The sequence below is a fragment of the Pseudovirgaria hyperparasitica genome, assembly GCF_010093815.1.
Source record: "Pseudovirgaria hyperparasitica strain CBS 121739 unplaced genomic scaffold EJ05scaffold_1, whole genome shotgun sequence".
NCBI lineage: Eukaryota > Fungi > Ascomycota > Dothideomycetes > Acrospermales > Acrospermaceae > Pseudovirgaria > Pseudovirgaria hyperparasitica.
Genome location: NW_022985549.1, coordinates 258590 through 281595, shown reverse-complemented (window position 1 = coordinate 281595; position 23006 = coordinate 258590). Strand labels below are relative to the sequence as shown.

The 23006-nt window shown below is 51.1% G+C and overlaps 11 protein-coding genes across 11 annotated transcripts; 7 read left to right on the top strand and 4 right to left on the bottom strand.

Moving 5' to 3' along the window:
- Positions 1 to 17: 17 nt before the first annotated feature.
- Positions 18 to 945, top strand: EJ05DRAFT_471480 (uncharacterized protein; the record flags this gene model as incomplete). Its single annotated transcript, XM_033742971.1, has 2 exons — positions 18 to 481; positions 533 to 945. Coding segments are annotated over exons 1-2 (272 nt in total), but the record flags the coding sequence as incomplete, so codon positions are not given.
- A 541-nt stretch (positions 946 to 1486) lies between these two features.
- Positions 1487 to 2934, top strand: EJ05DRAFT_2483 (FAD/NAD(P)-binding domain-containing protein). The gene is made up of 2 exons (XM_033740138.1): positions 1487 to 1526; positions 1574 to 2934. The coding sequence occupies exon 2, from the start codon at positions 1619 to 1621 to the stop codon at positions 2909 to 2911; it is 1293 nt and encodes a 430-aa protein (XP_033604910.1). The 5' UTR covers positions 1487 to 1526; positions 1574 to 1618; the 3' UTR covers positions 2912 to 2934.
- Positions 2935 to 2956: 22 nt separating this feature from the next.
- Positions 2957 to 4609, bottom strand: EJ05DRAFT_495340 (PLP-dependent transferase; the record flags this gene model as incomplete). Its single annotated transcript, XM_033746247.1, has 2 exons — positions 2957 to 3747; positions 3802 to 4609. 2 exons carry the CDS (start codon positions 4607 to 4609, stop codon positions 2957 to 2959), a joined length of 1599 nt encoding a protein of 532 aa, XP_033604909.1.
- Positions 4610 to 5706: 1097 nt separating this feature from the next.
- Positions 5707 to 7468, top strand: EJ05DRAFT_2194 (MFS monocarboxylate transporter). Its single transcript, XM_033739882.1, has 3 exons — positions 5707 to 6025; positions 6076 to 6715; positions 6763 to 7468. Exons 1-3 carry the CDS (start codon positions 5904 to 5906, stop codon positions 7270 to 7272), a joined length of 1272 nt encoding a protein of 423 aa, XP_033604908.1. The 5' UTR covers positions 5707 to 5903; the 3' UTR covers positions 7273 to 7468.
- A 55-nt stretch (positions 7469 to 7523) lies between these two features.
- On the top strand, positions 7524 to 8600 carry EJ05DRAFT_495338 (ornithine cyclodeaminase/mu-crystallin family protein; the record flags this gene model as incomplete). Its single annotated transcript, XM_033746246.1, has 1 exon — positions 7524 to 8600. The coding sequence occupies one exon, from the start codon at positions 7524 to 7526 to the stop codon at positions 8598 to 8600; it is 1077 nt and encodes a 358-aa protein (XP_033604907.1).
- A 277-nt stretch (positions 8601 to 8877) lies between these two features.
- Positions 8878 to 10136, top strand: EJ05DRAFT_481390 (GroES-like protein; the record flags this gene model as incomplete). Its single annotated transcript, XM_033745064.1, has 3 exons — positions 8878 to 9016; positions 9153 to 9898; positions 9954 to 10136. The coding sequence occupies 3 exons, from the start codon at positions 8878 to 8880 to the stop codon at positions 10134 to 10136; spliced, it is 1068 nt and encodes a 355-aa protein (XP_033604906.1).
- Positions 10137 to 10605: 469 nt separating this feature from the next.
- On the top strand, positions 10606 to 12198 carry EJ05DRAFT_534005 (uncharacterized protein). Its single transcript, XM_033749153.1, has 2 exons — positions 10606 to 11057; positions 11196 to 12198. The coding sequence occupies exons 1-2, from the start codon at positions 10827 to 10829 to the stop codon at positions 12075 to 12077; spliced, it is 1113 nt and encodes a 370-aa protein (XP_033604905.1). The 5' UTR covers positions 10606 to 10826; the 3' UTR covers positions 12078 to 12198.
- A 314-nt stretch (positions 12199 to 12512) lies between these two features.
- On the bottom strand, positions 12513 to 15024 carry EJ05DRAFT_459220 (copper amine oxidase; the record flags this gene model as incomplete). Its single annotated transcript, XM_033742571.1, has 5 exons — positions 14535 to 15024; positions 13902 to 14487; positions 13694 to 13819; positions 12796 to 13640; positions 12513 to 12660 (listed from the first exon to the last, which is right to left on the bottom strand). Exons 1-5 carry the CDS (start codon positions 14885 to 14887, stop codon positions 12513 to 12515), a joined length of 2058 nt encoding a protein of 685 aa, XP_033604904.1. The 5' UTR covers positions 14888 to 15024.
- Positions 15025 to 15736: 712 nt separating this feature from the next.
- EJ05DRAFT_2378 (uncharacterized protein) lies at positions 15737 to 16586 on the bottom strand. Its single transcript, XM_033740024.1, has 3 exons — positions 16382 to 16586; positions 15845 to 16329; positions 15737 to 15803 (listed from the first exon to the last, which is right to left on the bottom strand). The coding sequence occupies exons 1-2, from the start codon at positions 16468 to 16470 to the stop codon at positions 15993 to 15995; spliced, it is 426 nt and encodes a 141-aa protein (XP_033604903.1). The 5' UTR covers positions 16471 to 16586; the 3' UTR covers positions 15737 to 15803; positions 15845 to 15992.
- A 564-nt stretch (positions 16587 to 17150) lies between these two features.
- On the top strand, positions 17151 to 18000 carry EJ05DRAFT_481386 (Snf7-domain-containing protein; the record flags this gene model as incomplete). Its single annotated transcript, XM_033745063.1, has 3 exons — positions 17151 to 17331; positions 17456 to 17660; positions 17721 to 18000. The coding sequence occupies 3 exons, from the start codon at positions 17151 to 17153 to the stop codon at positions 17998 to 18000; spliced, it is 666 nt and encodes a 221-aa protein (XP_033604902.1).
- A 460-nt stretch (positions 18001 to 18460) lies between these two features.
- On the bottom strand, positions 18461 to 22927 carry EJ05DRAFT_534002 (uncharacterized protein; the record flags this gene model as incomplete). The annotated part of the gene is made up of 1 exon (XM_033749152.1): positions 18461 to 22927. One exon carries the CDS (start codon positions 22925 to 22927, stop codon positions 18875 to 18877), a length of 4053 nt encoding a protein of 1350 aa, XP_033604901.1. The 3' UTR covers positions 18461 to 18874.
- Between the last annotated feature and the right edge of the window lie 79 nt (positions 22928 to 23006).

The following is a 23006-nucleotide window of genomic DNA, read 5'->3' as shown; positions in this document are numbered from 1 at the left end:
CAGAAGTGCAAATATATATAGGATAAACTTAGTAGGCAGTGTATGTTAGTTGTTGTATAGCGACAAGGGTGTTAGACCTGTGCCGTATGGACCGGCTCTGTGATGTGCTTTGCTAGCGCTGTGTCGAAATTATACAGATAGCCATCGCACCACCAAATCAAAGAATCTTTATTTTAGCCTCCTATTATTTCTCCGCGAGCATATCAGACGGGCTGGCGGCATAGCATAAGGCGATTGCAGGTGTGATGAAGCTTTCTTCGAAGCAACAATCTATGTTCGCGACGCTAACCATCTCAAGCACTAGCGCTTTTCTTGCATGGATGGGCGACCTGGCGAGGTTCTATTGGCATCCGACCCCAGACCTTTTTAATGCTCTTTCATCAACAGCTCCTCTATCTTTTCTTCATCCCATTGTCGAACGATATTTCGTGTATCCGATGTACGGAAATGAGAATTCGTCCCGAGAATTCCCAGTCATTGGCTGCTGATCTTAGAAATTTCGCCACTGCAGGAGCCGAAAGCCAGAACGTACAGCATGCTACTCCGCGGGTATTGGCGAAAAAAATGAATGAGAGCGGCAGTATAGCCGATAGTGCTATGTGATGAAGTGTGAGTTGCTTGTAGATGCTCTCTACTATCCAGGATAGCCCAGCAGTAGTATATTTGTGCTCAAACATCAACAGGGAGTGACTCGCCGAAACAGAGATCTGACTATATCTAATATATCTAAGCCTCTTGAGACTCATAAGACGATAAAGGGGCTATATAGGCAACCTTTCCGTAAAGGCTTTAGCGTCTTGTGATGATTTTAGATGGCCCTAGAAAAAATCGAAGTAATAATAGATATGGGAGGGTCCAGGCCCCCAGGGTCATGGGTAGTGCCAAGGTGACCGTGGCTTTAACTTGTGCCGCCCCTTGGCCGGCTTTCTTCCCATCGTTTAAGAAACTTGGAGGGCTAGAATAATCATAAGTAAAATTTCGACTAGATCATATATAAATGGTATCTAGAAAAGTGGATGTAGGTAAATGAGACTTCGAACTTTACTCCTATCTATTCAAAACTAGGCTAGTCTTGACATATTTTCGAGGTTCATACGATTCTGGGGTGTCTTCGTTATGCCAGCGGTAAAAAATCGGCCAAGAGCGCCGCATTCCTTGTCGGATACGGCCATGGGATTTCCCTTCGGTTATTTTTCGCCGGACGTGAGGGCGAACTGCGGATCACAACGATGCTGGCCAATTGAAACCGTGTTTGACACTAAACACTTTCGCCTTTCTAGGTATGGACAAACGACAAGCTTCGTACGGCCTCGATCTCCCGTTTCTCGGCGTAATGCTCAGATCGAGCCCATTTCCATCGCCCACAACCCTCAGTCCAGCACGAGATGCGGACTCTTTTGACCTGCGATCGTGGCCATCTACCCGTTCGCGATGAGACATCTCCCGTCAAACTAAGAATGCGATGTCGTGGCCATCCCACGGGTACACTGAAAGAGCATCGTATTCACACATGATGTCATAACCAGATGCGTCCTCCTTCAAACACGGGCTATATATCGCCAACAACATCCACCTTCAAAGCAGAGATGAACCACACAAATACATTTCATCGTTCACAATGACAACTCCTAAGCTCAACGTCCTCATCGTCGGCGGCGGCATCGCTGGCCCCGCCTTCGCATACTGGCTACATCGCGCAACCCCATGCACAATCACCATCCTAGAGCGCTTTCCAGCGCCTCGAACCTCCGGTCAAGCAGTCGACATCCGCGGCGTCTCTGTGGACATCGTCCGCAAGATGGGCATTCTACCCACCATTAAATCGCTTAACACCTCAGAATCCGGCATGCAAGTCATCGACGTCTCAGGGGCCGTGAAAGCCTCATTCCCCGTCTCCGGCGACGATAAAAACCAAGGTCCGACATCCGAATACGAAATCATGCGCGGCGACCTGGCGCGGATCCTGCTGGACATCTCCAAAGACCACGCACAGTACGTATACGACGAATCCGTCAAAACGATCGAGGAATCGGACAATGGCAAAGTTCACGTCGAGTTCACAAACGCGCATCTCCCGCCCAGCGATTATGACCTCGTTGTCGCGGCCGATGGCATGCTCTCACGCACGCGCCGCGCGGTCTTTGGCCGTGGGCCCAACAACAAAGACTACCTGCACCACCTCGGCGAATACCTCGCCTACTTCACCATTCCGTCCATCCCATCCGACGACTCATGGTCACAATGGCTCTCCTTCGGTCGCGGTCTGCTGGCATTCAAACGCCCCGATCGCGACAACAACGCGCGCATCTTCCTCGGCGTCGCAGACAAGCCAACCGCAGAGCGCTTCAAGGCCTTTGAAACAGCGGTGCACGAGGGGCGAGACGCGCAGGAGGCATTACTCAGAAAGGAGTTTGCGGGCGCTGGCTGGCAGATGGAGCGATTCTTGGGTGAAATGAGCAAGAGCGACGATTTCTACTTCCAGATCGTCGCCCAGACGAAAATTGAACATTTCACAAAGGGCCGCATCGCGTTGCTTGGTGATGCCGGATATTGTCCGTCGCCGATCTCGGGCATGGGCACAGCTGCCGCAATTACCGGCGCATATGTGCTCGCGGGCGAGATCTCGAAGAATCCAGAGGATATCAAGGAGGCGTTGGCGAGCTATGAGAGGGTGCTGAGGCCGTTTGTGGACGAGGTGCAGTGGCTGATTCCAGGGGCGCCGCAGCTGGCTGTGCCACAGAGCGATTGGGCTGTCAAGATATTCAATACAGTCATGGGGCTTGCGAGTAGTAAGCCAGTGCAGAGACTGATGGGATATGTGTTACCGGCGGCTGGCAAGAGAGGGTGGCAGCTGCCTGTTTATGAGAAATTCGAGGAGAGTCCTGGCATTGGAGACGATGAGAAGGTGTAGGATTTCATTCGTGAGAGTCTAGTAAGATTATAATGTCGCGCATATCTACAGTTTTGCCTTTCCGCTCTTCTTACCGTTCTGTGCAGCGCTCCAAAGCTGTCCGCCCACTCTCTCCACCTCGTCTAAGATCACCTTGACGCTCTCAATACTCGTCAACGGATTACCATTCATCGTTCGCAGGATGTACACCGGCCAGTCAACAGGCACAAGCTCATGACTCACTCTGCGTAGCGGGAACCCATGGATATAATATTTCCCTTCGTCCTGTATCTTCATCTTCAGCGCCTTGTTCACACCGCTCAATTCATCCATATCATCCTTGCTAATACGCTGGCCACCAGCCTGAAGTGATTCCGGGAAGAACATGATGATACACGCATTTATATCCGTCTCATTGATGAGAATCAAATTCCTCCTTGCCCGGACCTCGTCTTGGATCTGGGCAGTCAAGGCAAGACGTTGGTCTATCAAACGCGACAAGCCATCGTTGCCAAAGTACTTTATCGCAGCCCAGAGCTTCAACGCATCGAAGCCTTTCGAGCCAATGAAAGGGGTGATTTGGCCCAAACTCCACTGCGTTTTCAGGATCAGCTCAGTACTTACACCGACCTTGGCCAGTGTCGAGGGGTCTTTGAATAACACGAAAGAGCATGCATAGGTCACCCAGAGCACCTTGTGTGGGTCGATGGTGACAGAGTCAGCGCGCTCGATACCTTTGAGTTTGTGCTTGTGCGTGTAGGAGAAGGCGAGGGATTGGCCGTGGCAGGCGTCGACGTGAAACCAGACGTTCTTACGTTTGAGAATAGTAGCGATAGCGTCCAGGTTATCGATGCACACTATGCGGTAAGATTAGTTGAGTAAGGGGTAAAGTTGAAGAATGGCCTACGCACTCGTACGTGAGTCTCCGGCATAGGCTACGCAGGCCATAACATGACGTCCAGCGGCTCGTTCTTCGTCGATGCATCGTTCTAGCTCGGGTAGCTTCATCCGGAAAGAGTCGTCGACGGGTACGCGGACAACATTTGCTCCACCTAAGCTAATGGACGACAGAGCTGATCGAATGGAGTAGTGCTCGATGACATCCGGTACAAGGACGCGAACGTACTTTGGCAGCACCGGCAGACCATAGAGGCCAGAGTCCGGGAACGTGTACTCTCTTGCAGCAATCAAAGCAATAGCATTGCTCAGACTACCGCCGATTGTCAGAATACCACCAGCTTCTAGTGCATTGGTGTATTTCTCCGGAGTGTCGTAGCCCAGATTCGAGCGAAGCCAATGTACGACCTCCATTTCCTTGAAAGTAGCCTCTGGTGAGCAGACATCCTGGTTCGCTAAATTCTGGTTCAGGAGAGGAATCATGAGGCTGGCCCCAAGTGAAGGAACACTATTTCCTGCATCTGGGAAACCAGTCCAGTTTGGACTACCCCAGTTGACGCTATTATCAGCTATGGACTTGAACTCCTTCAGGAGTTCGTCATAACTGATGCCCGTCTTAGGCAAGGATCCAAACTGGACAGTAGCTGGGGTAGGCTTTGGGTCTCTCCGGACTGTCGGTTGTTCTCGGAATTCGACACCAAGCTTGACAATGCTGTCGAAGAAAGACGCAATGCGCTCTGAGCCTTTCTGGTACGGTCCAAAAAAGTCCTGCTCGTCTGGTCGTCCGAAGGACGCAACATCGGTTATCTTTGCTGGAGCCATAATAGCCACAAACAAAGCTTTGGATACAGTCAGATCTGATCTTCAGGACTGCCTTGATCTGGGACTTATATACTTAACACTCCGTATGAGTGGACCTTTCTGCAGACACGAATGCAGATAGAGAAACTCAAAAGAAGGGGCCGGCATATGGCAATAGCCGCGCCAAGCGAGATCTCCAGAGTACTCCATATGTGACAATATAACCATGTAAGCTTATAGATCATATGGCGAGTGCTGTCGCCTACATGCTAGTAAGGTCTAAGATCCTAAACTTCCTTAGTCCGCTTTCGCACAGTAGAGTGGATACAGGCATATAATAAGTAAGCTGACCGCTGTAGCGTACATTACCTCCTCCATGGTTCGGTTGTGTGATGTGATGCCATTGTGGATCAGAAGGTTGGCATCATCTGCAGAGTCTTTGTCTGCTGTTAACGGAGTTCTGGAATGACGCATTGTCCATTGATTTAACAGGATAACAATGGGTCAAAATGGGCTCAGCTCAGCTTTCTCTTTCATTTTTACAGTGTGCATAAGACATAGTTCGGCACATGTGATAGTTATCTGTTCTTCAAAAGAGTGCGCTGATGGAGGGCCTGAGGGACCGAAGGAGCCTGGAGGTGGGAGTGCGTAGGATGAAGGATCAAAATGTACGAGACGAAAGTTTCCAATTCCCCACACTAACGTTGGTATGGATCAGCTCCTCAGAGATATCCATTGACCTGCATATACGAATATGACTTTCTTTGTTGTTCCTTTGTTTTAGCCTACTTTGCACTTTCTCTTTGGCTATGACTCGCGACTCGCGACTCGACGACAGTGCTTAATCGTCGTGATACGTCGTATGCAAGAATAAGACGATTATGGCGTTAGAAAGACGAAACCCACATGCGGCCATGATACCCATTTTATGCTGCAGCAAAGCAAACTTGTGGAGAGCCTCTCTGAGTTTCTCAGTCACTTTCCCGGATTCGGACTTCCGGGCCGAGGCGAAAATGGGGAACTGCCGATTACAGGGGCGCCAGCAGGATAGGGCACGTATTACTCATACTGTAATGCGTCAGATCAGTCCCACCCTTCTGCACGCTCCGCCTAGAGCCCACAGATAACGACAACAAGTATTTACTATTGATGGAGAACTTTATCCGCGCCCCAATCCATCGCTCTTACTGACCGCCTGTGACATCTCGCTTTGTTTGATGTACTTAACTCCGTCATGAATGACTAATTCTGCATCCGATGTACTTCATCTCTCTTTCTCACATGGGCCACACTCTCGTGAAGCAGATTCGATCCCATGAAGCGGCGCAACAACCGAGTTCTGGAGTTTCTGGGCTTCTTTCCGTTTCCTGATCCTGTGGAAGACGTCGGACCTCCTCCAGATGGTGGTCAAGGTTGGGTCCAGGTACTTGTAGCCCAGTAAGCATACTTTTTCTTATCCTGTGTGGTGGGACTGACATTGTGAGCAGCCTGGTATTGTTCAATACCTGGGGTTACTTTAATAGTTATGGACTCTTCATCGACTACTACGCATCCGCCTTTCCAGGTACAACGCTATCCGCTCTATCGTGGGCTGGAAGCACTCAGATCTTTCTTTTGCTACTCATCAGCACGCTCTCTGGTCGTGTATTTGACGCTGGCTACTATCGTCTAACATTACTAGTGGGAAGCATTCTTCAGGTCGTTGCCATATTCATGACAAGTCTGGCATCACAGTACTGGCAACTATTCATGGCTCAGGGCATATGTGGTGGTATCGGGGCTGGCATCATCTATGTTCCCACCGTCTCGTGCGTTGCGACGTATTTCGCGAAGAGGCGAGCACTAGCTGTCTCTTTTGCTACTTCGGGAACAGCCACTGGTGGTGTTGTGTTTCCCATAATTGCTCAACAACTGCTTCCCAGGATCGGGTTTGGCTGGACAGTCCGTGTCATGGGCTTCGTCGTGCTCTTTAACTGCCTAGTTGTATTTGCTTTGGGAAGACCACGTATTCCAAGGCGGAGCAGTGGAAAGTTTGTTGAGCTTGAGGCTTGGAAGGAAGCACCATATTCTCTGTTCACCGTTGGTGTCTTTCTATGTTTATGGGCAGTCTACATCGGATACGACTATGCAAGTCTACTGAAGACATGCGTTGACCTTGACTAACACGATATCAGATCAATATCTATGCATCTTCTGTCCTTGGAGCCCCAGACTCGACAGCACTCGTTATACTCTTGATTCTCAACGCAATGGGTCTTCCCGGTCGCCTTGTCCCGGCCCTGGTATCTGATGCCTACCTTGGGCCATTCCAGACTCTCACGCCTATAGTAATAAGCTCTGGTATCATGTATTTTTGCTGGATAGCAGTCAAGTCGATCAAAGGTTTATATGTTTTCAGCATCTTCTTTGGCTTGGTCAATGGAGGAGTTCAAGGCATGATCCTAGCAGGATTACCGAGTCTGACCACAGATCTCAGCAAGATGGGCACGCGATCTGGCATGGTCCTGACAGTAGTCTCTTTCGCGACCTTGACTGGGCCTCCTCTTGCCGGAGCTCTCATACACGAAGATGCAGGTGGCTTCTTATACCTACAGATATGGGGAGGCCTTTCAATGCTTATTGGCGCCGGGTTCCTGTTAGCAGCCCGAAGAGCAGCAAGTTCCCGATCGAAGACTGAGCCATAACTCTATCAGTAATTATGCGAATTTCGAATTCCCCAACTTCGGCCCCTATTTGTACCAGGGCGCATGCTGTATAATTTTTGCAAACGGTATGAAATATACGCTTCATGTTCCCCACCGAGCGGCATTTATGTGACGCCGAGTTTGATGCGAGCTTGCTTCCATTCGAGTCAGATCACCTGCAACTGGCCTCCCCACTTCGTACTTCGTGGCAGGAGAGGAACAATACGACGACTTATCATCTCACGATCAGAATGGCCACAGATTTCACAGTCCTCTCTGATGCTGCTGTCCAGGCACTTTTCCGTGCATTTACCAAGGATGACGTCAAGTTCATGGCCGAAGCGCTTCGTTCTGCTTTCCATGCCTACTCTACTGCCGAAGAAAGCAAGTATCAGCTACATCGCTCAGCGATCACTCGTCCCTCAGGTCGCACTACTTTGTTCATGCCTTCGACACTTGAGATTGGTTCATCAGTCAAGATGGTCGGTGTTCCTGCACCGGGGGAGGATAGCACTCTCCGCTGCACATTGACCATCTGCGACAATATTGGACAGTGCATTGGCGTCATCAATGCTGGGGAATTCACCGCCTTCAGAACTTCATTGGGGGCAATGCTCATCTTTGATCAAAGAACGCGAGTTGGAAACATCGTCATCTTCGGTGCTGGCAAGCAAGCTTTCTGGCACCTCCGTCTCGCAATAATCCTGCGCGGCAAAAATATCGAGTGTATCACAGTCATCAATCGCTCTCAAGCACGTGGGTCACAAATGGTCCATCGGGTCAAGCAGGAATGTGGTAACGCCGCAGATCACATTGTATTCCATATTGTTGAGGCTGGCGACAAGTCTCGAGAGCATACATACCATGGGGACATTCAATGTGCCGACGTGATCTTCTGCACTACGCCTAGCACGGAGCCCCTTTTCAGCACTGAAGTCCTCGCGGCTTCTTCCCAAAGTAAGCGCTATATCTCAGCGATTGGATCTTACAGGCTCGATATGCAAGAGATCCCTCCCGATTACTTACAATGGTATACAAAGCTCGAATGTCGAGAGATTCTCGTGGATAGTGGAGAGGCGGCATACTTAGAGGCTGGTGAGATCGTCAAAGCAGACATAAAGCCTGAACATATCCTGGAGATGGGTCAGTTGGTAGAAAGGGAGAGGACCACGACCGGTGAGGCGGTAAGGTCGTTACAGGATTGGCTCGAGAACGATAATGTGGTATATAAGAGTGTTGGCCTAGGAATCATGGATCTTGCACTGGGCAAAGCTCTAATTGACCTGGCGAGAGAACGGGGCGTGGGTGTTCGATTGGTCGATTTCTGAGACTGCAGCGAAAATTCACCTGCCCGCTGTGATTCCTGATCAATTCACGATTTCACCTTGTCAATCAACACGGATGTCATTGAGATAGAAGTCCGCATTCTGCCTAAGAAATGATCGCCGTTAGTCCGATCTCGGCAACGGATCGGATCTATACCCGCACTGATGACCTCATACTTGGATATTTGGTGGAGCCGCAAGTCAGCCATCAGAAGTATCTCTTTTTCAAGTTACTTCCAAACTAAACCTTCGATAATACACATCTAGCCCATTTTACAATATGTCTACAACGAAGAACCTGGCACTCGTTGCCTATACAGATCCTGTGTCTCTTAAGCAAGAGGAACTTGACCTTCCCTCGTTAGGCCATCACCAAGTATTAGTAAAGATCAGTCACGTCGCTCAAAATCCTACTGACGGTATGTATTCACACTGACTATCGTCCTGTATTGAAGACTCGTCTATTATAATACTCCTCAAATTCATTCCATATCTTCACATCCACCAAATCCATGTCTCTCAGACAACATCACCAGTCATTCTAACAACCTCCAGTCCAATCGTACGACAACGGAGCCCTCGGCCCTGGCGCCGTCTACGGCTGCGACTTTGTCGGCGATGTCATCTCCACCGGCAGCGCCGTAACTCGCGTCTCCGAGGGCGACACCATCAGCGCACTCATCTGGGGCGGTGAAATCCCCGGCCTCGGTGCCTACTCGCACTACACCATCGCCGACGAACGAATCTGCTTCAAGATCCCCGCCGGTGTTGGAAAGGCCGAGGCAGCAACGATACCACTTGCTGCAGCCACGGCATGGCTCGCTTTGTTCAGTTCACAGAGTCTTGGCATTCCGAGAGTGTTGGAGGGCGAGATGCAGGGGAAGGTACCGGGGCGGAAAGGCGAGGCGGTGCGGGTGCTGGTGTGGGGTGGAAGTAGCAGTGTTGGACAATATGCTATTCAACTCGCTAAGCTCGAGGGGTTGACTGTTCTCACGACGTGTAGTCCGCGAAACTTCGATCTCGTTAAATCGCTTGGTGCGGATGAGGTTGTTGACTACAACGATGCTGATGCTGTGGAGAAGATCAAGGCGTTTGGACAGACAGACTACGTGTTTGACACAATAGGCACTGCGGACTCGAGCGAGCAGTCTGGGCTGGCGATCGATGGAACGGGTACATTATGCACCGTTAGGCCGGGGAAGGCCTTGACGGAAAAGGTGCCAAAGGGCGTGAAGGTAACGGATGTACTGGTGTGGACGGTGTTCTTGAAGGAGCACAAATATAAAACCTTTATCTGGCCGGTGAGTCTCATTGATGTTGAACGGATCATTGGTCCCAACTAACTTGCGTATTCAGCCCTCTAAGGAGGACCATGAGCTTGGGGCGGAACTATTCGATCGCATCCCGCTCCTTCTTACATCTAGCAAGCTGAAGCCGAACGCAGTGCTACCGCTGAAAGGGCTGGACGATGTTCCAAAGGGTTTTGACTTGCACCGCAATAAGAAAATTTCAGCGCAGAAAATTGTGTATGAGCTATAGCTCATACAATTATCTAGACCTTAGACCATAGATTTCTAAGCCACGCGTCTGACCAATCGAAACCTGATTCGGATTCGGATTCGGTCTCGGGCTCCGGAATCCACGGACGCCGCAAGTCTCTCTGTTTTTGGCACTATTGTACTCTGTGAAAGTGGTCAACGGAGATAACTTCAACTATTAATCTATTCTCAGTAGAATCGGTGCAATAATCGATCCGCATCTGATTCATCCGTAGTACGTACGCACTCACGCCAACAAGCAGCCAAGTAAAACACCACAAATCCTTCAGCCAAGCCTCCTACGATGTCGCAGCAGGCGCAGCCACCATCCATTCCGGCCCCCGTCAATCGCAGCCTGGCGGCGCGCAATGCTTCCCAATGAAGCCTAGCGCGAACATATGTTTGCGCCAAGTTCACCGCTTTAAAGTTGTGGCCTACGGCCGATGCGGTGCTGCTGTTCCACCGTGCTGGCATCATCCACACGAGGTAGGATTTTGAGGCGTGCATGAATGGGGAATGATTCTGCGCTGCTGCGCGGATTGGATGATGAGTGTGTCTGTTGTTCGCGAGTGGGCGCAAGGGGTTGGATGAGTATATAAGAGAGGGGATGGAGAGGTTAGGGACTAGATAACAACTTCTGGCATCTGGATCTACTTGCGTGTTTACAATTGCGAAGACTTTTTCTCTGTGTATGTTTGGACTTTCTGACCTGATGGCTGAAAGAGGTTTCGAGAGCATTCATTCGGGGCACGATAAGCTGCCGCGAGACTCAGCGGTCAAGCGTGGGATCAAGAAGGTCGTCGGTGCTTTTGGGTTCACGAAGACGTATAACTTTGTGCTCTACACCATAACAGTTGGTGCGCTGGTCGGCTTCGTGCTGGCTCGACTGGAGTATCTCAATGTTGGAGGCGTGTTCCTTGCGGTATGTATACTCCCCTTTTTTCTTTCCTCTTTCCTCTTCCCTTTCTCCTTTCTTTCTATCCGCCATCTGCTTTTCGTCATTCTCTCACACCGCCATAAATACACAATTATCACAAACACACACACTAACAACCCCCAGAAAGCCATCCCCGGCGAAGCCTACCACTACACCCACGGCCACCGCCGCATCGGCATCACCATCCACCTCATCGGCGTGCTCTTCGGCGGCCTCCTCGCCGCCCTCCAGTTCACACCCATCATCCGCCACAAAGCCCTCTGGCTACACCGCATCAGCGGCTACGCCGCCACAACCCTCCTCCTTCTCGGCAACGCAGGGGCATTCATGATCATGGACACCAGCATCGGCGGCGCGCCCGCAATGCGCGTGTGGTTCGGCCTCCTAGGCGCCGCCACCACGCTCGGCCTCATCCTGGCCGTTACCAACATCAAGCGCCTGCAGATCGACGCGCATCGCGCCTGGATGATCCGTGTGTGGAGCTGGGCGGCGTGTATTGTCAGTCTGCGGCTGCTGCTGCTGGCGGGCATGCATGTGGTGCGGGTGTACGGGGTCGAGCTCGTGACGGCGCTGCGCTGCGACGAGATCTTCAGCATGTACACGATCAACGCGGGGATTCCGGACGCGCAGAACCCGGCCGGGCTGATTTATAGCGAGTGTGGCGCTGGGGCGAAGACGAGTGCGGTGCAGGTGTTGGTGTCGAGTCTGGGGACGGGGCCGGAGAGTAGTGCGGCGGCGCTGCGGCCGTTGTTTCTGATGGCGGCGTGGCTGGCTTTGGCGATTCATGGGTCGTTGGCGGAGTTGTATTTGTGGTTGACGCCTGCGGAGAGTTATCGGTTGAGGGTTGTGAGCTATCAGAGGCAGGTTGCGAGGGGGTGGAGGAAGGCCGGGGATGGGAAGGATGCCGGGTTGACGAGTACGCGACTGGGAGATGCGCCGGCGTGGTGGTCGTTGCCGGCTGAGGAGCAGATCAAGATTTTGGCTGGTGAGAGGATAGCTGCTTGAGGTGCTAGCGAGATAGAGGATGATGAAGATGATTTTGATCTCAATATGTTATGGAGTCAGGATAGGTCGGGCGGCCAGTATGTGGCATGATATGATGTAGTCTTTCTGTAATTCCTCTACTTACGGTCTACTTCGAAATTATGCACCGAGAGGTTACTTGACCCCTTTCACCCGTGCTTTTCCGGACTGAAATTTGAAACTTTCTTCTCTAGCAAGACCAGCTGAAAAGCTTGCATGAAAATATATGCCAGGATCGTTTTGGTTGGTGAGTTACTTGCCCAATTAACATTGAAGGGAAATAGAACACTCACACTCACGGTCGTGTGGGAGATCATCGGTAGAGTCCTACAGATCTCACGACATATGAAGCGTGGATGGTGCTCAAGATGCCATTCTCGCAATTTTATCGAAACCACTCGTTCAAGCATACCCAGGCTAATCTCCATTCTTCATCATTTCAACCCCCGCACAACACCCCTCCATCGTGACTGAATGCACATCCCGCACAACAGGGACATCGATGGCAGGATTTGCGACGAAGAAATCCGCTGGCACGAGTTTCAGCTGCATGACTTCCACGGGCCTGTCCATGGACACACACAAGTTAGCACGCACATTCCCAGCCTCAAGCACACACACACCCATCATCATCATCATCATCATCATAAAAACACAAACCGACAAAAACATACAGAAACGAAATATTGGAGAAACTCACATTACAGGCCAGTCCTCAACACGCGGATTATGCGTCAATCCGAACACACACCACAGTACAAGGTCCGCGTCAAGCACATCATCATTACGCGCCGCTGCATCGCTTACGCCGCCAATCTCGCGCCTGCTCTGCAACGTATAGCGACCAGCGGCGTACAACTCGTCGTCTTTGAACTTGGTAAGCCAGAGATGTCTCTGTGCGAAGGCGGCGCGGTGGGCCTGGATGCTATTTGGGTGTGCAAGGAGGAGTTGTGTTGGCAGCGGAGCGAATTTATATGCGACTGGGTTGCGGCTGATCGGGTTAGTTTTGTGCGGATTTATGATTTTGAAAACACGGTTTGTGGAGGGACAGGCGTCAAGGGGTGTACTCGTTGGGATGGGTGTTTTGCGGATTTCGTAGGCGTTACCGTGCGGATTTTTGCGGGCGTCAATGGGAAGGGGAAGTGTATCTTCTTGGATAAGGGTGTTGGAGTGGCCGTCGATGGCTGGGTCAATGCGGGCGCAGAAGATATGTTGGTGGTTTTGTGCGAGGACGCCAGGCGAAACGACGGTACCGTAGGGGCTTGTTTTATCTGGGTCGATGTTGACGACCGATACGATGCCTGTGGCACGCGATTCGAGAGTGATGGCGGCGCTTTGGTCGAATCTGAAGGCGAAGATATACTCGTAATTTGCGAGCGTTATGATAAACTGTATGACGAGCTCGCGGCGGCGGGACAGCACGGCCCGGCCTGTGCGCCAGTTTGTGTGTTTCCAATTGATGCCAGAGTCTTGCTCGTGGAGGCAGATGACGTTTTTGGTAGGTGTAGCAGTGCCGCTGGAGTCGATAAGGACACCGTCGAAGTACTGCTTCGTGTGTCAGGGGGGTTTTGTGGGCTTAGATTTCTCGTACCACTTACTTTGATCAGGCCTAGGCAATCGCACCCAAGTGTAAGATTGTTCATGGTATCGCCAAGAGCGCCGTCTCCGAAATCAAATGCTTGCTTGCGGTGAAAAGGAGGTCGGGGATCCGCGTATGGGACCGTCTAAAGGATATATTAGCGTCTCCAGGCTGCCAGGTAAGGGGTAATGCCGTGGAAGTATCTTCCAGTAAATATCGGGACTGACCATGTCACTCATGCTCAACCGGTACAAGATGCTGCGATCATCAAATCGAACGTCATGGATGACTGCTCCCTCGCGGGGATTGAAAGTTACTCGCATGCTCCACTTCTGCCACTGAACGAGATTTCCGTCTGTAACTGTGAAACTTGGACCTTCAGGCTGAAGCACAGTTAGAGGCTTTAAACCCTTCCTTACTCCATTCGGGAGCAACTCAGGAACATATTCACTGGCGCGACAATGGTCCACTGCATTTGCAGCATGAGTCTTGCCGGTAAGCTGCTCACCCTTGCCGCCCGTTGCAAGCTCTTCAATCCGCACGACCTCCCTCTTGTGCGCATCCATGATAGGGATTAGTGGAAGAGGGAAGGCGTAGAAATTCGTGTCAGGATTTCCACTTCGTGTGTCTCGGGCGAATATGAGACCTTGAAAAAAACGCGTTTGCTTATCTTGAGCCTCTCCACCTCCATAGGGCCACGGTTCGATGACAACTTCGAATCCTTCCGGCAGTTTGAACTGTGCCAGTTTCTCCTGGAACCAGTCGGACTTCTTACAAACATTGACCAAGGTTTCAAATTCCGAGCTGTTTGGGCTGTCAGATGTCACTCGATGTATTTATTAGGCTCGATCTTGATTTACAGAGTGAGACTGGCATGATGCTCTGAGCCAACGACCTCGTGAGCTACTCTCCGCCCAGATATCAGATCGATAACCGATTCATGATACTCAGGCGCTTTGAGCTTGTTCTCTCCAATGACATCATATCTGGCTTGCGCCAAACGCTGAGGTCGCCGGGTATCGTGGGTTAGCTTCTGGGTGTGCTCAAGATTGAGATACTCGACGACCTCTGCTTTTGGGGGCTCTAACAAGAATATCATCCGAAAGTCGAGGACTGCATCTGGGTGGCACGCGACAATGACATCGCGCGCGAGGTTCGTCTCATCTAGACTGAGCTGGGAAAGCGGATGTGAAAACATTGTTGTGATTTTCATGGTCGAACGGGCAGAGAGAAAGATTATAGTGAAGATAAGATCAATTCATCAGTCAGCCCGAGCTTGTCCCTCTTATACGGAATGGATGAGTGTTTCATGTTGGCGAGAGATGAGGGTCGTATGACCATCCATGGTAGTGTTGTAGTGTATGGATCCGTGGCACTGTCCGGAGGCTTCATGGATGGTTCATGCAGGTCGATGTCACGCTAGAGTCGTTTGTAGAATAGCGACCACAATACGGATGAGCCCGATACTTTATCAAGCAAACGCGATGTAGTTACTTGAACGACGCTTCAAGCACTTTCGCGATCCTCGATACGTGGTAATGCTACTGACTGTTCTGCATCTTAGCTCCACTCTTTGCAATCGATAGAGAAATCCCGCTTTGGATTTTGTTACAAACGAAGATAGTTACTCGAGAAGATAAGACGTTTTGCAGATCCCAAGGACTGATCGACCGACACGGGGCCCCGGTCATCATTCTCCACTCTGCAATTTGACTACCCCTTTGGGCGTGCCTTTCTTCACGCCGCACGCGTGAAAGCCAAGGATCCCCTTCCTCTACACGCGGCAGACATCCGGCACATCCACGATCTACTTCTGATGCCCATGGAAATATGCCGCTGTATGACATAGACGACCATGGGATACACAGACCTTGTTTGTCCGTGTCAGTCTTGACAGACTTTGACTATACCAACGCAGCAACGGAGAGACGAGAATCCTCGCTCATGATAGATATGTGTAGGCATGGTGCGGCCAGTCATCCCGCTGAAGGAAAGCAAATGCTAGTCGTTCCCCGCTCACCGCGGTAGGCCGTACAGCTACGGACAAATGATGGAACTCATATACTGTGTCCTACCCCTCTCGTTTGCATCTCTCCATGACATTTTGAAACACGCCAAATCACTTCCTGCTGATCTAAGGCTGGTATCCTGGAAATGGAGTATTTCTTACCATAGCCAAGGTGGTCGCCACGATGAGGTAAGGCCTTGCGCGAGACAAATAAGATGACTGCGTACGCCAGCCATCTAGTGTGTTTGGGGTCGATTCAAAGTCTCACTGTGGAGCTTGATACTGATCACTAGAATGATATGTTTGCTGCTCAGGTTGCATGAGTCCTCATCCGGACAGCACGCTCGTAGTCGTCTAAGCGGACCTCTCGCGCCTCCCACGCCATGGTGGCTTGTACGCCCTTCTGAAGTGCACTCAAACCGGAAGACGACATGTCCATTCCTGGGATTTCTTTCTCTCCGGACGTGTCTTTGACGAACCCGATTACATTGACCCAAGTGCCGATTTGCAAGCCAAAGGAGCGTACATCCTCGAGGACATGAGAGATCTCTACGTTAGCGAGATATCTGATCTGTCTTCGTCTATGAGGTAGCTGGTGTGAGTAGCCCAGCACAAGAGATGCTGTCTTGGTATCATAATGTTCGACACTATGCAGACAATGTGAGCTCGTAGCATTCCAGGCACGTAGTACAAACCTACCAGCCAAGGAGCCGCACCTTATCACCGACTCTACATAGGTCCAGATCGGGTAAGAGTATCAGTCTTGAGCCAGTACCTGTGGTATTCATGGCTCATGATGTGTTCTAGAACAGGATATGTTCTTTGCGCATGATGCGTATCAGAGACACCTCAGTGTGGTGGCGCTTACGTGATGGCTGTTTACGGAGCGAGCAACTGTCATGAGCTGTATATGCTGGGGCTGCCAGTGATGAAGCTTTCCTTTGATGCTCACAACTTTCGGGTTGTCACGGCTGTTCTCTCGATCAGAGTTCACAAATTGAGGTTGGTCATATTATCCCGCTCATGCGGTGATATTGGTAGTTGTGGTGGTATATATATCTTGCTCCTTAGTGCCACCTAGGGGGAGGGCATTTTGTCTAGAGTGGCCGGCGCCGCCCCTCAGCGTCATCTGGCTTTGGTCGCGAAAGTCACTGTGATTGCCCGCCTTCACATTACCTACTACTCCTATGCACCTCATCAACAGGCACCAACTTTCATAAACACTCCAACACTCAAGTCTACGTACTCCTCCACACCCAACACCTATATTCGCCTCTTGGGATCCTTTTTCGGTGCCATCAGCATTTCCGAACCTCACCCGCCTTATCACAAGACCCCCAGCAGCACCCCACTCGCTTTGCTCCTCGACTCAACACCGCGCCTCACCACGATTTGTCTCGATCTTCAGCTGTGGTCGTAGGGACCAAACGAATCATCTCTATAATCTAGCCACATAATCTCTTTCAGCATGTCAGGCTGGGGTTTCAGCCTGTTCGGAGGAGGAGGGAAGGCGAAAAATGCGCCCAAGGAAGCGATAATAGACCTGCGAAAGCACTTGGAGATGCTGTCCAAGAGAGAAACGCACCTGCAGAATCAAATGTCAGAATATGATGCCACGGCACGAAAATACGTTACCACGAATAAGAAAGGTTAGTTCTACCTCTATCGGTCCAAAGCACGGGCGATGAGTCTGGAATATTAAATCACGGCCTGTTGTAATCGCCACAATGAACACCATGTTCAAGTTGACCGCAAGCTAATAGCACCCTATAGCCGCGAAAGAAGCCCTTCGAAAGAAGAAAGACCTCGAGCCACGCCTGGAACAAACGTCCGCGCAAATCATGACCCTCGAGCGACAAATATACAGCATCGAAAACGCAAACATCAACAAGGAAACATTCGACGCAATGAAGAAAGCCAACGCAGCCATGAAGCAGATCCACAACGGCCTAACACAAGACAAAGTCGACCAGACAATGTACGCCGCTCTCCGTGTCTTCTTCCTCACTCTAAATTGCCCCTACTAACAACCCAACAGGGAAGAACTCCGCGAACAACATGCAATCGGCGAGGATATCTCCGAGGCCATCACACAGTCGATGGGCACACAAATTGCCGACGACGACGAACTCGAAGACGAGCTCGAACAACTGCAGCAGGAGCAACTGGACGAGAACCTGCTCAAAACCGGCAGTGTACCCGTCGGCGACAAGGTTTCTGCGCTGCCGAGCGCTCCGCATCACGTCAAACCCGTCGAACAAGAGGAGGATGACGAGGAAGAGGAGCTGCGGAAGCTGCAAGCGGAGATGGCCATGTAGGGAGAGACGGGGGATAATGTGTTGCGTTGCGCCTCCTGGAAGTATGACGAGAAGACGCAGGCTGAGATAGGCGCAGATGAGACAGCGCATGTTCGACGGATAACAGCACTCTTCGGCCTACGTATCAAATTATCGATATCACATGTATGAGGAGTTTTATCTTTTTTTTTCTGTTACCCAATATCGACTCGCAGGCTATACAACCTCCCTACCATGCCATGACCTTTCCCTTTACTTGGGCCGCGTTGGGACTTCTCTTGCTGTACATCTTTCACAAGTCCTATCTTACGGGTAGCATACAACTTAGAAATACACCATCATATGAACCATCTACCACAACCAGAACCTCGCCAGGAATACAGACGCACGCCCACCTCTTGCCACTCACAGTCCGCAATGCATGATTCACAGCAGCCAAAATTAATGCACATGCATACATGCATAAAGTATAATGCATATACCCAAAGTGAGCTACATATATCTATGATATGCTATGATATGACATGATACGATATATAAACTTTTTCAAAGTCTAGTCTGATAAACCACACGCTTTGGGGAAAAAGACACTGCGCTGCACAAGCACAAGGACAAACAACGACGCGTTGCAGGTGTGTATCTGAAACCAAAAGCCCTCAAATCTACCGCCGTGGAACCTTATATTCATGCGCATGCGCACAAACGCATGCTTCATCCCGTTCATCATAGTCGTCGTAGGCGTCATCGTCGTCATCCACATTCTCATCTCCACTTCATACTGTGATAGGTGATGATTATTACCAGCCAAACATTACCAACGCCTCCGCACCTCCCAAAAAAAAGGTCCACCGTATAAACTCCAATGCACACGATCACAAAAGCAGCACATAACCCTCTATTTCTGTTCAACGGAAACATCCTGCTGCACAATTTCAGGAGTATTACTACTTGGTGCATTCACAGCAGGTCGTGTCTCTGATTCCTTGCCCGGGAGCGAGGACAACGTATCGGGTTCAGGGCCTGGGAGTGAGGACGACGTATCAGATTTAGGACCTGGCAGAACGGCTGTTGCCGCAGTTGCAAGCTGCGTAATGGCTTCTTCGACTTTCGTCTCCTGCACTGCGGCCTCAAGCTGGCGTCTCAGGCCGCTCGGGTTGATGCCCGTGCCGTTTGTTGGTATCGACTCGCGATCGCCGTGTGCAGTGCCTGGTCTTGAGAGCCCGTCCTGGGGAGTCAATGGCTCGACGTCGGGGCGCTTGGGACTGTCTGTTGGCACATTTTGGGTGGTGGTCGCGGCAGACAGCGACGTTGGAGCTGCTATATTTTGGGCATTTGTGGCGGTGTGTGCTGGTGGTATGCTTGTATAGGGTGATTGTGCGTAGGGCGATTGATGTGTGGGCTGTGGCGGTCTTTGCGGTTGCACTTGAGGTTGTTGAGGATTGGGAGGTTGCTGATGTTGTGGCGGTTGCTGAGGCTGTGGTGGAGGGACAGAGTAAGGACAAGGTACGTTAGGATCCTGTGCAGTTCCAGGCTGCTGTGAGCCCTGCGTAGACGCAGAAGCGTGTGCTTGAGCCATCGTTGGGGGATTTTGAGCCGGCGTGTTGGTACCCATGTTTGCTACTGCCGCTGTACCGTTCTGCATGAGCGACTGCGGTATCCGAATGTTCCCCAGCTGAGCAGGAGCAGGGGCTGGTCCAGGAGGAGTGTAGCTTCGAGGAGCTTCATTAGAAACAGCGTTGTGACGTTGTGTCATGGACGGTGGATTGTATCCTTGCGGGGGAGGCGGTCTCGCGTTTGGAGGGACTTGGGTATGATTTTGCTGTGCCGGGTTCAGATTATATGGAGATGTGTATGACGGGCGATTGGCGGGAGCAGGACCATACGGAGACGTATGTGTAGAAGCTGGGCCCCCAGCGGTCCAGGGAGAGACGTAAGAGCCTGTTGGGTTGCTTGATGAAGGCTGTAGCGTACCTGGGCCCCGCAAACTTGACGGGAGGCGAGCTGCAGGTATAGGCTGTTGAGGTGGTTGGGATTGTGGAGGATATGCGGAAACAGGAGGACGCTGTCCAGGTTGCATCTGGTATTGTGCCATATGTTGTGGATAATACGATGGAGGATGATTTGCGTGCTGCGGCTGTTGTTGTGGAGGTGTCGCAGCTCTTCTACGTGCGACCTTTTGGATAGGCTTACTCAAGTCGAGTCTCCAGACGACACCAGATTTACTGGTCCCTTCTTTAACTTTCACAAACGCATCGCCAGACAACAGATTGTGTCGCACTGATGATTCCCAGCCCTTCGAGCCTGCTACGAATTCATAGTAAGGGTACTTCCGTTTTATAGATCGGTAGATGGACTGCAAAGGCAATTGATGGCCCTCAGCTTCATGGAGTACTTCCCAGATGATCTGTACATAGTTGGCAGCAGGCTTCTGTAGCTGTTCAGGAGTGAAGTCTTCTTTGCGTGCTGGTGGCGATGCTGGCTCCTCGATCTTTTCTGCTCTAGAAAGTCGTCGTACCGGTGCCATGGAGGATGAACCTTCACCATTAACCTCATTCGCGGAGCCACCAACATGATCGGTTGAGAGTTGTGCAGGGCGTGGAGCTGCTTTGTTTGGTGCATTTTGGATGCTTTCGATAGTGATATCCTCCGGGTTGCGGCCTTCTTTGACTGCCTTCTCCCTCTCCTTAGCCAACTTCGCCCACAAAGCTTTCTCACGCTTAGACATCACGCCGTCTTTCGGGGGTCTACCAGGGCCGGATTTGCGTCTGAAGACTGTACCTGGCGGTAGACCAAGCTTTTCAAGTTCTGCGGGGTCTTCGTACATGGTTGTACCAGCGGTATCTGCGGACGCTCCTTGTAGTACGACGGCCTTGAATGACGTCGGATCTTTAGCTGTGTCTTGAGAGAATGGCCTACTGATGATAGGACATTCTTCTTTCAACTCGACTGAGGGCTTGACGTCTTTGTTTTCTTTATCCGATTCTTTCTGAATCGCCTCAGTCTTAGGCACCTCTTTCGGCGAAGGAGATGCTACGATCTTTGCCGCATCCATCTCTTCATCTGGCACCACGGTCTTTTTGTTCTTATTTTTCTTTTTCTTTTCCGCAATGCCACGCTTCGTCTTCTTTTTCACCTTACTCAACTTGGTCTTTTGCACGTATTCTTCCTTGGGGGCCTTCTTCTTCAGATTGAGCTTCAGCTTCGGTGCTGGAGGCGGCGGTGGCTGGTGCTTTCGCTTCTTTTTTTCTGGTCTGATAGGTTCAAATTCTTCTTCGTCACTCTGGAGATCTGAGTCCAGTAGTAGGGACTCATCATAATCATACGAAAGCGAGTTGGTCTGGGCAGCATCTTCTTCCTCTGAATCCATGCCATCGCCGGTAGGTGCGATACTCTCACCTCGACTATTCTCAAATGTATAGTTCATCTCTTCCTCCAAGTCGGACTCGCTTAATTGGTCATCATCATCATGACTGGGTAAGAAGAAACGGAATTCGACTGCTCCAATGCGCACACCATCTTGGTGCTGTAATGGTTTGATCTCGGGTGGCGTCAAGTGAACAGTCTCTTCGCCTGGTCTCGCAACAAAGACCCCGTTTCTACCGAGGACGTGAATATCAAAGTTGCCGCTATCGAAGTTGTATTTGATCACAGCATGTTTCCGGGAGACGGCGTGGAGCCCCCCAAAGGGCGCGTGTTTTGGTGGGTGAATTGGAACTTTGACACATCTATCTGGGTTAGGGACGTGAGATGTGTCGACTTGGGCCACACCATCCTCAAATGAGGCGTTATGTGACATGTTGTGGTACTCGTATCGGGAGGGGTGTACAAGATCTTTTGGGTTTGCGGTAGGAGAGCCATTTGGGTGGCTATCCCTCGAGCCCCATGCATCCTCGTCGTGTAATATGCCACCATTCTCGCTGAGAGATTTGCAGCTTCGAAGTTTGCGCCGCTTGCGCGAACATGACTGTCCATCCCGTCGTTCTGCCCGTCTCTTCCTCCGTTTGGGCTCCGAAGAATCATCATGAGCGCGACCCAGCTCAATAGAATAGGTTGTCATGTAGAAGTCTCCATCGTTGAAGACGAGCTTGGCGAAGGCACTGCGCACCTTGTTCTGCATTGTGCCTAATGCGACAGGATCTACGGTATGGCTTAGGATGTCCCAAGGCGCGAGATTGTCGGGAATTGCTTGCAGCATGGCTTCATAGTTCGCCGGCAAAGGAGTCAGTTGACCCGTAGTGGATATATCTGGAAAGTTGCTGAAGGGGTTTGCGGACGGACCGTGGTGATTCAGGTCATTCGCGGAGGTAGAGGGGACGTTTTCTCTAGAGGTAGCAGGCAGCGTGGGTGCGGGAAAGGGAACAGAAGTTGGAAGGCCCTGGGCGTCGAAGAGAGGGAAATCCAACGCTGGAAAGATAGTTCGAGTCTCGGAAGATGTTTGCGCGAGCTCATTGGAAGCTGCGATTGAAACTTCTCCCTGTGCCAGCGCAGGCGCATCCTGAGATACTCCGTCCACCGCCTCTTCCTCTTGCGCAACCTGCACGACGGCGGCGTCGGGTTGGGCATCTTGTCCGTTCAGCAGCTCCGCACGTTGCGGGCTATGCGACTTGTTTCCATCCTGTTCAACCATCGGCCCGGTCGAGAAAGCATCCCAAGCGTCGTCGGGAAAGGTAAAGTAATCGAATGGGACGTATTTGTCGCGAGCATAAGAGACCGCTTCGGGAGTGTCTGTAACAGGCACAGGAGAGGGGAAGAAGGAGAATTCGTCGGCGGGTGAGCTGGTACTGGAGCTGAGAGCTGGCGTGGACAAAGCAGAAGCCCGGAGGAGAGTGTGTAGATCGGCTTTGCGACAACGATAGAGAGGGTTTAAGATAGAAGTCGAGGTTGAAGTTGAAATTGAGGTCTCCGCCGTTTCCTCCACTTCTGCCTCAGTCCAAACGTTACCCGGCATGCTGGCTCGAAAAGCTTGGCAGTGTGCACGGACGCTAGCCAACGTCTCCTAGCGCTTTTGATTACCCCAGTGGGACTGT

Bases quoted from the DNA above. Each gene is read 5' to 3' on its own strand.
- EJ05DRAFT_2483 (XM_033740138.1), top strand. From the start codon at position 1,619: ATGACAACTCCTAAGCTCAACGTCCTCATCGTCGGCGGCGGCATCGCT.
- EJ05DRAFT_2194 (XM_033739882.1), top strand. From the start codon at position 5,904: ATGAAGCGGCGCAACAACCGAGTTCTGGAGTTTCTGGGCTTCTTTCCG. The intron at 6,026-6,075 runs GTAAGCATACTT...CATTGTGAGCAG, and splicing joins GTCCAGGTACTTGTAGCCCA to CCTGGTATTGTTCAATACCT. The intron at 6,716-6,762 runs GCAAGTCTACTG...ACACGATATCAG, and splicing joins TCTACATCGGATACGACTAT to ATCAATATCTATGCATCTTC.
- EJ05DRAFT_534005 (XM_033749153.1), top strand. From the start codon at position 10,827: ATGTTTGGACTTTCTGACCTGATGGCTGAAAGAGGTTTCGAGAGCATT. The intron at 11,058-11,195 runs GTATGTATACTC...AACAACCCCCAG, and splicing joins TTGGAGGCGTGTTCCTTGCG to AAAGCCATCCCCGGCGAAGC.
- EJ05DRAFT_2378 (XM_033740024.1), bottom strand. From the start codon at position 16,470: ATGAATACCACAGGTACTGGCTCAAGACTGATACTCTTACCCGATCTG. The intron at 16,330-16,381 runs GTAGGTTTGTAC...TTGTCTGCATAG, and splicing joins AAGGTGCGGCTCCTTGGCTG to TGTCGAACATTATGATACCA.